We start from the raw sequence: 13,074 nt of genomic DNA, 5'->3' as shown, positions 1-13,074 counted from the left end.
TGAGCACGTGGCTTTGAAAAACAACGCACATCGCAGGAGCGCTTGTGTGAGTTAAAAGACAAATACACAGGCAGATCACATCCTCCCACTGAGTTTAAGGTCTCCTCTTACGTTTCTATCACATTTCCCCTCAAAGTACCAACTTTGTAATGCAAACAGACAAAAAAGCAGCATGGCTAATGAGGAATCTGTGCCCTGAAAGTATTCCTGACAGTCTGTGGAAGTAAATCCTCCACAGCTGTTTGGGACATTTATAGATCTTTGGAGCCTGAATAAGCGGACAAATTTCCTCAAAGGAGCCGCTCATCCGACAGCTGTACTGAGCCTTGCGGATGATGAATTAATTGCAACAACAACTGTATGTCTATCTAACCCCTTTCCAGCCCTCAATTCAGTCTAAATGTCACTGTCTCGCTCTCTCTCAAGAAGAAAATCTTAAAAGTGCTTCATCACCAAACTGAACCTCATTATTCTGCTGGAGGATCCCCGAAAAATGAAAAAAAAAAAAGAATGTTTTGATTCGCATTTAAGTGGTTTTTGTGGGGATTTTATGTTTGTTTTTTTGAGTGAGTAATCTTTATGATAGGCCTCAGGATTTAGGTACCCTTGGGAGGTTTTGAAACTACTTGAAGCTCATCTAAGTCAGCTGTGACTTCTTAATGACTTGAGCATCTGTGGATAAACATATCACAGATGGCTGTACAAGCTCTGATAGTGTACTGCTCTCCCAGCTCTGTTTTTATTCTGTGCACATGCAAAGCTTGGTCAATAACTCGAACCTCTTTTGCTTTCCTCCTCCACACAGATTCTGCACCCAGATCCAGCGAGAGGGGAAATCATTTGTGTGTAATTACTAGATCTCCGCTACAACCATCTGCGAGGCAGCCTTGTGTTAACAATGACCACTGCAGGACACAATAGATGGGTTTGCCGTTTAGAGCTGTTTGAATCTGATAAGCTCTGGAGAACATCTTTTTAAAAAGGAGTGGGGGGGGGGGGGGGGCAAGACGTCTGCAAGCTAGAAGTGCTTGAAAAAAAAAAGATCGATTAACTGATTTAAGGCTGTGATTAAAAGCTTCCCGAAGCTGCAAGGCGACGAGGCGAAACCCCGAGGCTCAGCAGGTGTTTTGTTCTCTGTTGGCATCTCGAGTCAGTCTGTGTTGAAATGCATTTCAGCGCAACACCACACATGCGATTCACTGCAGCGCAGCAGTTTAATGGTCATCGCGTCTGATGCCTTACCTTTCATCCAGTCAACCACCTGACTAGAGCTCCACTTGCTCACGGGCTCCATAACCAGTGCCATGGTAGAAGTTTGTCTTCGCGCTTGACAAAAGAAAAAAAAATCCCACACACACACTCCCCACAAACCAAACTCCCCACCCAAAACGTTAAAAAAAACCAAATAGAAAGAAAATTAGAAAATATATTAAAATAGGCTTGATTCAGTGACCATCTAAAGTCTTCTGTGATTGGTTTGAGTATTTACAAACAAATCGAGGTAGGTCCAAAAGGTCCAAAATGTCGCTGTGAGAAGCCCGAGTGCAGCTCGGCGGACTTGTGCACATTCCTGTGCTCTTCACTTGCTTGAAAGAGCTCTTTTACTTGTGATTCATGTCAGGCTCGGATGCTGGTGGGTCGCTGCTGCCCGACCCCTCTTCCAAAATACATCCCAGTACCATCCAGAGCGGAGAACAACGCGCAGACTGTTACTTCACACTGGCGTCTGGGAAGGATGGGTTCGCTGTGAGCATCCTCCCTCATACACAGACATGGAGTCATAGCTTTCACCGCGCGGAGTGTACCCTCTGTATGTGGTGTGATTAATGCCACAAGAAGCCAGGAGGAGTGCGAGCGGGGTGGGGTGGGGGCTGTTAATGGGAATGAATGGATCCAGATTATAAGGGATTTTAATAAGAAGAAGTGCTGGATCCATGTAAAGCTTTTGGAGTGGCAGAACTTATATGCCATGTTTTTAGCACCCATCAACCACAGTCCACAGGAAAGCAGTGGTAATAAGAATTTAAATAAAAAAATTAAAACTGATTTGTATATTCTCTTGTATTATTTAATTAGAAAAACCCTACAAAATCTTATATAAAATTTTTTGACTCTAGTCAAGTATATAGGTTTTGATAAACATCTAGAAAGATAAAGGTACATAATAGAGGTCGGCGCTTAATTCCAAACTGGTTCTGGATCATTTGGAAATTGAATTGTACTTTTTATTTCTTTTGGTTAAATATCAATAAAATAATTATTTTGCCGTTTATCTTCAGGGGGCTACAGTTCAAGAAGACACCCAGAACCAGTTAGGCTAGAAACTAAACCCCGCTGATTTATCAGTTGGCTAATATTACTGACCAGTGTTAGATATTTGTCAATTATCTATTGATATTGATATTTATAACAGCTGATAAATTAAAATTTGAAAAGTAAAGAAGAGATGGAAGAAGCATTCAATGAGTGTTGAGATTGCATAGTTTGTCCACCAGAGGGTGTGCTGCATCGCCTGTTGGCGATATTTCTATGTAACACAACAGAATCAGGCAGTGTGTAAACAAGTAAATTAATAACTACAGACAACAAATATTACAAAAATCAGCTCTGTCTTCACCACAACAGATCTGCATTGAGGAGGTCCAACTGTCAGTCTACTTTTCCACTTTCTCATCACTCCTGAACAAAATCTTGAGGCTCCTCCACTTGGGGCAACAATTCATTCCCAGCTTAGGATGCTGTTTCCACTCTTTCCCAGCTGAGAATCAAAGCCTCTGACTTGGAGGTTTCTAAATCTCATCCCAGCCACTTTACAACACTCAGCTGCAAACCAATCCAGTACGAGCTGAAGGTCTTCGCTCCATGAAGCCAGTACCGTGTCATCTGTAAACAGTAAATATGCGATCCCGAGGCATCTGCGTTAGACATCGGGCAGCTTTGGCCAATGACAACTAGAAATCAGCCTTAGTATATGTATAATTTTTTATAAAAATATTTTATAAATACTTTAGTTTGTATTATTTTTATTATCAATAAAATGCTAGGTCTAAAAAATACATTAGAAAATCTAGGAAAGTACTCACAGAAAGAGCCCAATGAGACACTGTCAAATGCTAGTGAACTGAGGAGTCAATGCCACATGTGACCCTATTCGCTATTATGCAATAAGAACCTGAAACCATCAAAAGTTTTGCATTTTTTGCTTGAAAAATGTTTTCAGTTGCAGATGTGGTTGTCTGTGTTACTGTGTTTGTGTCCATGTTTCCATAACAGTTTGCCAACCACACCACTGTGGTCACGTTTTTAAAAAAAATGTGTTCACTAAATTAGTTAGACATATAATGTTTAGGAATTGCTGCACTTAAAGGGACCTTTGTTGTTAACATCCTATGCTTTCCCCCACAGAGCATAAGCTTTTGCAGCACTGATAACAGGCATGCTGCTTGGGAAAAGAGAACAGCCTGCTTTTTGTCTTCTGAACACTGCCGCAATCTGACCACAACACGTCATTACACATGCCACTAACTCCATTACGCAGAGTGGGTATTCTGGGAACCACTTCTCCTCTTTTCCTTCCAGGCCCTGGGGCACTAATCACCCCTCATACAGGCCACTGTTTCCTCCTGCTGTCTTTGTCGCTGCTCACGCCTCCATCACACAAAGCGCAGTGTAGTGGAAACAACGGTCACCACCGAGACAAGGATGCTGACATGTGCCTGTGTTGTTGTTTTTTTCATGGGTAAACAGCTTCGGGGGGAAGCTTAATGCCTGGAAATGGTAATTCTGCATTTTAACTAAGTGCAGTAACATATAAATACATATTTTTTAAAAATTAAAATATGAATTAACTGATGAGCCCATATTTCATTCGGTTGCTGTTCTTCTTAGTTTCTATTGCGTTAATTTACATTCAGTAAAGATTATTTTATATAAATAATGAAAAAGGCCACAAGAAATTTACACTAATTAAAAAAATACTCCTCTTAAGGTTAATGAACAACATAATGTTGCTTTTTTAAATCCACAATTGAGTGATTTAGATGTCAGGGAAGGGAAGCAGATTAAGCTGGGATCCAAGATCATTGCAAATAATAGTGGTACTCCCAGAAGAACTCAGTGCTATCAGGAAACAGTCCTTATCATTACAACATGGGGTATTGCAATAAAGCATTTGCATTGCACTCATGATATAATGTATGAATTACATCTTTGCAAATTTTGCTTTTTTGAGGTATTTGTCATGTTAGCTTTTTCTTTATCACGAATTAGTTGACATCTTTTTAAAAGGAATCATGAACTAGCGAGGACCTTAAATCGGTGTGGGTGGTGGTGGTGTGGGTGGGGGTGTAACCTGTTAGGTTGCCTGTGTATTTTAATAATAATAATAAAAAAAAAAAACATTTGGCAGCAGTGCCTCCATAAAGTAATGCAATAGGAAGCAACACATTACGCTGCCATGCCAATATCTTGCCCCATCGCTCAGCATACAGACAGGAAGCGTGAAACTTAATCATTTCACTGGCTACAGCTCCTTTAAGCAATGATGGGGGGGGGTTTCACCTTTATGAGTCATATTGTGCAGCAGGGACACAGCCGAGAGAAATGTGTGCATTACTGTGCATCGAGCACGAGCCTCCACAGGTTTGACATTCAGTACCAGACTTATATAACAGCAGGGTCATCATATAGTTCAAGATGACACTGATTTGCAAGAAGTGCAGTGATGGAGGAAGTATTCATTAAATTCATTTGCACACCACTCTGTGCAAATTTCAATACCATATTTATCTAAAAGTAGAAGAATAGATCAACAATTTTGTAACAGTGGTATCCAAAGTTAAAGTGTCTATAGCATTTTAAAATGTTAAATATCGTTATTGTTAAGGAATTCATCTCAATCCGAATACTTTATTAATCCCTAAGGAAATTATATCACCTACTCCAATAGATCAGATTCTGTGACATTGCTTTATATATTAGTAGTAGTGCTGTCCTGTGAGAACCACATGTAGTTTTTCATGAACTCAGGGAAACAGGAAATTAAAAGTTTGGCCAGGAAAGGTGTTCAAAATGAAAGCAACGAAAGCTGTGAGACATGAATACTTGATTAAGACGTACAATATTTTCCTCTGAGGTAAAGTAATAAAATGGAAAATATCTGCTCAAGTGAAGTACTTTAGTACTGTGTACTAAAACACAGTATAACAGATATAGTAATCATATTTAGTCAGTGAACTAATTAATAAATGTGCCATGAAGTACCATAAAATTAAACAATAAAACCCTAGCCTAGTAGTAGTAGTAGTAGTAGTAGTAGTAGATATATAAACAGCTCTTATATAGAAAGTTAGCTGGAGTGGAACTCTACAGACATTTCACATCTGCATGCATGGGATGTACCGGGTTACTGTTACTGGTTTCAGGTTTGTCACTTGTATCAAGTGATGTAATTTGAGTCTGACTGAGTCTAAAGTCCGCAAGTTTGAAAATTAAAACAAAAGTAGTCATATGGAGCTAAAAGCTTTGCACGTCTTTGCAGTCCAGTCATCATATCAGCTCGGAGTTTGCTGTTTAAAGTTACCTTAGCTGCTGGCATAAAAGCCAGATATCCACCCAGAATAGTTAGCAGCTGGCTTTTAAAATAAAGACTGTGGGGGAAAAGACTGTGCTGTAGCAACTTTCTATTTGTCATTTGAATAACTGTGCGTGGAGAGTCCAGCAGTGAAAGGACTGCAGTTGTAAATTGCTGGGTGGAGAGCACATCTCTTTGGTAAGTTTTCCAGTCCTTTGGTCACTTATAATATTCTAAGTAACTCTAACAGCCAGGATCAGAGCACCTAAACAGCTAAATGAAGTGATTTAAGCCAGTGTTTTTCCACCAGCCCTGTACATTTTCAGGTTTTCCTGTGTAATATTTTCTGTGGTGAAAGCAAAGGTGAAGAGTCAATTTTACAGGCAGCTTAGGTGGAATTTAATATACTACCACATTTATTTAGACATTGCTAAGATTTTACATACAAAATTGATTGTCAATTGTGTGTGTGTGTGTATATATATATATATATATATATATATGTATATGATGTCATCTTTGACATCCTTCTCGATCAATTCGCAGCTTCTAAGTACTGAGTCTATATTATGCCAACATGATATATAACATAATAATATGAAAAAATTCATTCAGATTTGTAATTATTTTTACTTTTGGAGTTTTACTTATATGTATCTGATTATTTTTGCAGCTTTTGGATGCATTTGATTTTTTTAATACCTCTGTGTACTGTACCGCACCTCCACTACTCGTCTTTTTTCTCTTGATTTTCACATTTTATCCTGTAGGTGGTAGTGTAGGCCTAGTGAGGTGTGGTATATCCATAAGAAGAAGAAGAAACTTAAGAAGAAGAAGAAGAAGAAGAAGAAACTTCCAGTCACGGAGAAGGGTAAGCTATTCGCTGTTCATTGCATGCTTTTAATGTAGCAATAATGTATTTATTTTATAAACAGTGAAATTACATGTGATGATTGAGTGTCGTGAAAGCATTTGTCGTCGTTTGGTTTAAAAGTCGTGTTCCTCATTCCCTGTTGGAGCCTTCTTATTGCGCTTCATCGAGTTAGCTTATGTAAATCCTTAAGTTCAACATCAACACGGCTAACATTAAATCAATCAGAAAGACATTATGAAAAGCCGCGGACATAATTTTATCATGGTATGTAGAGGCTGCTGTAGGTCAGACAGGTGACACGAGCTCCCATTTATAACATGAAGAAAAGGACAACGCAATGCGGAAGAGTTCCCAAAAATGTCTGCTTTATAAATGTAGACCTCAAACAGTTAGAGTAAGAAAGGCCAACAAATTCCTGTTAGCAAGCACATGGCTACAGTAGCGAAACAAGCTTCGCTTAAGCAGGAAGAAACCTGCGGCATGACCAGGCTCGGCGTGGGCGGTGTTCAGCTTGACAGATAGTAGGAATACATGTATAACAATAAACCAGAGTTACCTGCAGGAGTGCACAAAAGAGAGAGGGAGGGGACAAAGAGCAAAGACACAGCATATTAATAGACACTGGTACCAAAACTGCTGATTCTACAGGAGAGGGGCCTGATAGCTCCAGGCTCCACCTCCCAGTCTACTTTTCAAAACTCAAGGAAGTGCAAGTAAGGCAAAGTGCTAATGTGATATGAGACTTACAAATGTTAGCAAATTGTAATGCTGTGGGAAACGTGATCGCTTTGATACTAATAGCACCCTTTCTGCAGCTTGAATTGCAATAATCTAAAAAGTAACAAGTGCACCGTTATTTGTTTCTACTTTCCTATTTAGGACTTATTCCCATGAAAAATAAGTAACATGAGGGTGGGTGGCATCTAGTGAGAGACGTTTACACATAGAAGCCAAAATTACAAAATAATGTGGGAGCTGTCCACCCATTTTCTTCCTATTATTCGGGGTTCACAGTGTGCCTGGAATCAGTGTATCTGATATCCCTGTGTTGGTGTTCTTTCTACATCACCATAATAACGTAGGTCCAGGATCAACATTGCAATTGACCAGCCATGTCGTTGTTGTCATAACTTTGCAATGTGAGGGAGAAGGAAAAAAATACTTTTGTTTGTATAAACTATATTGTGAAACAAATGGCATTTCAAATTTTCTTAAGTAATTCATGCAGTGTAACAGATATATTATAGAGGCATATTTGCTTTTTGCCAAATTTAGGTTACTCATGTTGGTTTGCTACTGATAATTTTTAATAGCATTAGCTAACTTCTTGCCTAATGCTAAATGAATGCTCAGACGATGTGATTGGTCAGTTGCAATTCTGATCCTGGACCACAAGTGTTATGACGGTTCGAGAACAACAACAACACAACAATATCAGATCGTGTCCAGGAGCCTATCCCAGCAATCATGGGCAAGAAACGGGGTGCACTCTAGACAGGTCATCAGTCATCCTAACATGCATGTCTTTAGACTGTGGGAGGGAGCAGTAGCAGGTGTAGGGAGAAAATGCACACTCCAAGGCACCAGCTGGCTAACCAACGACCTTCTTGCTGTGCTAACCCCTGCACCGCTATTCAAACCAATGTAGGAGCCAGTGTCAGAATATTTAAAAACACAGTCTTTTATGCTTATTAGTTACTTTCTCAAGACCTCTAAAGGGAAGTTGTATAATTTTCTTTCGGCAAGGCAATGTCAAAAGACTACTAAAGACATCTTTAATAGCAGAAACGTGTTCAATAAGCAAGAGTAGAAAGCTTAATATCCGTCTCCGTTATTTCCCCAGGATTGTTCTTCTTCTTCTTATCAGTGCTGCTTACTGACCCTCTCCATGACATCATGAGCGACGTAGACGAAACGATGGCCACGCAATCAGAAGGCTCTTCCATTGGGGAAGCAGCTTCTGGAAGACAGGGAAGTGGGGTTGAGGAGGTAGAAGATGAAGATGAGGACCTCTACTACATTCCTCCGAGAAGGCCTTCGCTTGACCTGGGACCCAGTCCAATGGACACAACCCACTGGTATGGAAAAATGTTTGACTTGCAACCCCTTCCTCTGCTTCTCTCACTCTAACACGGTGATTTTGTAGTGAAAAGTAATTTTAAGTAAGTAAGAAAAATTCCCCATTTTTCTGGATGATTTATGCCGACCTATGCTGTGACTGTCTGTAATTTCTTGGGTTACAATACATAAAAATAAGCATCACTCAGTTTGCAGTGGGATTTCAGAACTTGATGTCTTCAGCTTCAACCTGTCTATTTTTGGGTTGTGTACATGTACAACGTTACATGTTATACATATACATACATATTTTATATTTCATGCATCCATCTTTGACATCTTCAACTTAAATATGCGTAGAAAAGAAAACAAACTGTGTCCGGTCTTTGAACTTTTGGTTTAGTAACAGTGCATAAATACTCAGTTACATTCAGAAATGATTAAAAACCTAGTTACATGAAACTGTTAATCAATTAGTTATCAGCACAGGCTAAAGACAGGAAAATTGCACGCATCATTAATAGTGAGGATTTCACTGGGTTATTACCGGTCACACTACTAAGTGGTCGTGACTCTGCTGACAGGGGATTTCCCCCTCATAGTTCAAGTCTGCTGAACTAGAATTTCGGGGCGAAATAGAGCACAGTTTATTTGTACTTTATGCATCAGCCTGTCTGCTCAATAAACTACAGTTTTCTGACATATATTGAAAGATATTTGCAGACAGTGAAGTTAAACTGGAAATATTGGAAACTCCAGTTGTTCTTGATTGCGTCATTGCTTGGCTGTTTTTGTGCGCAGGTGGGATTTTCGGTCTGCAACTTTGGCTGTCTTTTTGCTACATCACATATGCTGAGTCTTAGTAGAGTCACTCCAGTGAAGGAAAGCCCTTCCATCATGCATCATAATTGCTCAATATCCTCAGTTTGAATAGCTTAGACTTTTCTAGATAAGTGAATTTTGGGGAATTTTAAGGCTATTTTGCATAATGTCTGGAAATTTACTTGCCGTGTGGTCACTAAGTAACTAAAAAAACTGTCATTCTACCATTCCTTCTTTTTCAGGTTTTACGTGGACCAGGCCTTGTCTCCAGCTCAGAGCTACAGCACAATGACAAGCGAAGACTCAGCCAAATTGGAAGAAGACGACACCTCTTCCACAAGGTGCAAACAAGTCATGTCAGTTTTAATCAGAAAGCAATTTTTTCAAGGGAAAAAAAACAAAAAAACTAAGTTGAACCAAAGTACTTTCCATTTAAAAAAGATGGATTAATAGTCCAAGCAGCCTATCCAAAAAATGCACATGCTTTTCATATAAGAATATTCAGAGGGGACGAAATCTGTCTCTGTTAAATTAATTCCTGGAAAGAGAGTGAAACACTTCATTTAAACACAGCTTTGTCTCCCTGTTTTTAGTGTCCGCCGACAGAGAGCAGATTCATACTCTAGCTGTTACTCCGTTGACAGTGACGACTGTGAAAAGAAGATTCGCAAGTAAGAAACACATCCATGGGTCAGAACTTGCACATGTTACTGCGTGTGGCTTTTTCCAGTATTGTCACTAAAATATTTTGCCGCATTTTCACTGTGACGTCACTAGGGTCAGGAGCAAAGAGGATGTCCCTGAATCTTCTGACACAAACAAGTTAATCGAAAACACAAGTGAGAATAGGCATCCATCTCTAACAATTTCATTCACTTTCAAGGTCAGTCACTGTTCTTTTTTTGCCTTTGTCCATTTTTTGTTAAAGATGAAAACAAGCACTATGTAGACATAATTATATTTGACTACTTTTTTGGGTTTAGGCTATCTCAAAAACCCTTGGAAAGCTGTCAGAGTTTGACCTTAGGGCATTCAAAAGGATACTTTGGAAGTATTACCCGCAGTCGTTCAACACTCCTCCACAAAACACGGACCTAGTGGACCTGGTCGACCGCTTACTCGAGTGTTACAGCCTTGAAAATTCTTTCCAGATCACCAAAACCCATCTGGCCGAGATGGGGAAAAACAAGCTGGTCGAATATGTCGATACTTTGTGCCTCAGAAGTAAGTACCCTTGATTTTGCCTTAATGTCTTGTTTTGGCTGCTAATTTAACCTTAACGAAAGCAATGATGACACATCTTCACAAACTTCTTCATGTATGCACATTTTCTTTTCATTTTTTTCCAGATGAAGTACGCTACGAATTAGCCGAGTCTCTGAAGCAGAAATATGGTGAAGTATGTGAGGATTTTGGTGGTGAGAAGAGGCCCTTTGACGATGTCCATACTACTCTCAAAATTGTTTCCACGTGTGATAATGGCCCCAATATCGAACACGAGGTCATGAAAATAGGAAAGCTGGACAGCAACCAGGAAGCACCCAAGGAGATTTCCACTGCAGATATTTTAACTCCTAACTATCTGGAGACCTCAAGCTCAAGGTTTATATTGCTCACTGGAGTGGCAGGATCAGGGAAGTCTATGGCAGTCAGAAGGTTAGTCCTCGATTGGATCGAAGAACGAGCACACAAGCACGTGACTTTCTTGTTTCCTTTGCCATTCAGAGAACTCAAACAGTTTGAGGGCGAAAAACTTTCCTTGGCAGACATAGTTAAAAAACTCTACCCGGCAACAGAAAAACTGAGAGATGAGGATTACAGGTGCGACGAATGCCAAATGATGTTTGTCTTTGACGGACTGGATGAGTACCACTGGAAGATTGACTTTGAAAACACAGAGCTTCTGAGTGACCCCACAGATACCAGCAATCTGAAGGTCATCGTGGTCAACCTCATGAGGGCGAGGCTGCTTTACCGCGGCCTGTTCTTGGTTACTACTCGGCCATATGTACGCGCCTGCGTCCCATGGGATGCGCACTACGATGAGATAGAAGTACTTGGTTTCCGTGACACTCAACGGGACGAGTACTTTCAGAAGAGGTTTAAGGACTCAAGCCAAGCAGCTCGAGTTATTGAATATATCAATTCTACCAAAACCCTCCGTGTCATGTGCCACCTGCCCTTGTTCTGCTCTATAGTGGCCAATGAGTGCCAGCGCATATTTAAAGAAAAGGGCACGCACGCAGAGCTGCCAAACGGCATCACCTACATGTACACAAAGCTGCTGTTTGCACTCCTGCGTCAGCATCGCAAATGGAGAGCTCCAGAAAACAGCGTAGATAAAGAGAGAGACTTTCTTATGAAACTTGGAAAGCTGGCCTTATCGATGCTGGAACAAGGCCAGTACAAGATAGCACAGACTGACTGGAAAGAACATGACATCAACGATCAGGAGGCAGTGCCCTACACAGGCCTGTGCACGCAGTATGTCACAAAGCCATACGTGCTGTTCCACGAGAATGTCTTGAGCTTTATCCACCCCACCATGCAGGAGTACCTGGCTGCTCTTTATGCACTGCTCACCTTTGCAAATCTCGGGAAGAACGTTTTCGAGGAGAAACTGAAAAACAAGGTTAAGGGGATGTTCAGGGGGCCCACACCCTCGGAGATGTACAAGAACGCTGTGGACAGGTGTCTGCAGTGCGAGGACGGCAGATTGGACATTTTCCTGCGTTTCCTGTTCGGAATGACACTTAAAACCAACCAGGAACTTCTGCAGCCCTTCTTCACCTCTCCCTTAAAGTGGCCAACTGCCACTGAAGATGCTGCTGCTCTCATCAGGAAGAGAATGAAAGACAGTCAGAATCCTGAGAGGAATAGAAACTTGCAGTGCTGCCTGAAGGAGCTGGGGTCGCGATCACTGGGCTCAGTATCCAGTTTAACTGACTGTTAAACACTGATGACTGCGTAGAATTATTCAAGTCCAAGTCTTCATTGAATTCAAAAAGCTGGCTGCACAGTGAGCTACAGTCTCTCTACATTATGACAACATGATCAGTGTTCAGCCAATGTAAACACTATTGAGTTTAAGGGAGCTAAACTAAGGGCGCAAGTGCTTATTTTTAGAATTTTAAAATCATCAGACATAACAAGGATGTGTAAAGTGAAGATTTTAAAGAAGAAGAATGATGTGATGTTTGTTTTACAAAAGGTGTGAGATTAAGGTGCCTTATATTGGAAGTTTGGTTTTTTTACACAGTGCATCTAGGATTTTTGATCATGTGTAAAGTCTTTTGTCAAGTGTGGGGTTGTGTTGCTGCTGTTGCTGTGCCTGAAATGTGTTAGTCTAAAAAAATAATTTAACTTCTAAAATCTGCTTAAAAAAATAACATAGGGAGCATTATTATAATAAAAGTGTCTGACTAATGCTTTTACTCAGTGTTCATTGTAACTGCTTGTTGGCTGCTTGTATTATTTAGTTATTCATGCAGTAATTACACATTTTTTGTTGTTTTTAGACAAACATGAACATATAACCATAATGTCAACTATGATCAAGGAGGAAAAAAAGAAAAAAGTGTTCTGAAAGAGGCAAAAAGCAGACAAGAATGGGAGATGAACAGCCAAAAAGCAAAATATACACTGCTTGGCCGAAAAAAAGTCGCCACCAAAAAAAAAAGGTCGCAGACTCTAATATTTCGTTGGACCGCCTTTAGCTTTGATTACAGCACGCATTCACTGTGGCATT

At 40.2% G+C, this 13,074-nt stretch overlaps 2 protein-coding genes across 6 annotated transcripts in view; one reads left to right on the top strand and one right to left on the bottom strand.

The window, feature by feature from the left end:
• The window catches only part of LOC100707937 (connector enhancer of kinase suppressor of ras 2), a 32,154-nt gene extending 30,341 nt beyond the window's left edge, over nt 1-1,813 (bottom strand). For 4 of the 5 annotated variants that reach the window (XM_005472023.4, XM_005472024.4, XM_005472025.4 and 1 more), the window contains exon 1: nt 1,243-1,812. In XM_005472023.4, coding sequence (XP_005472080.1) covers nt 1,243-1,306 — 64 coding nt within the window. In that variant the 5' untranslated portion in view covers nt 1,307-1,812. Of the gene's footprint in view, nt 1-1,242 lie in introns of all 5 variants that reach the window. The other variant, XM_005472026.4, reaches the window with a different exon arrangement.
• Nucleotides 1,814-6,350: 4,537 nt separating this feature from the next.
• On the top strand, nt 6,351-12,760 carry nlrc3l1 (NLR family, CARD domain containing 3-like 1). The gene is made up of 7 exons (XM_003456808.3): nt 6,351-6,443; nt 8,290-8,524; nt 9,569-9,667; nt 9,920-9,997; nt 10,104-10,209; nt 10,310-10,550; nt 10,676-12,760. Exons 2-7 carry the CDS (start codon nt 8,343-8,345, stop codon nt 12,277-12,279), a joined length of 2,310 nt encoding a protein of 769 aa, XP_003456856.2. The 5' UTR covers nt 6,351-6,443; nt 8,290-8,342; the 3' UTR covers nt 12,280-12,760.
• Nucleotides 12,761-13,074: the final 314 nt, after the last annotated feature.

This window comes from Oreochromis niloticus, linkage group LG10 (assembly GCF_001858045.2).
Source record: "Oreochromis niloticus isolate F11D_XX linkage group LG10, O_niloticus_UMD_NMBU, whole genome shotgun sequence".
Classification (NCBI taxonomy): Eukaryota; Metazoa; Chordata; class Actinopteri; order Cichliformes; family Cichlidae; genus Oreochromis; species Oreochromis niloticus.
This window is presented reverse-complemented; position numbering and strand designations above follow the sequence as displayed.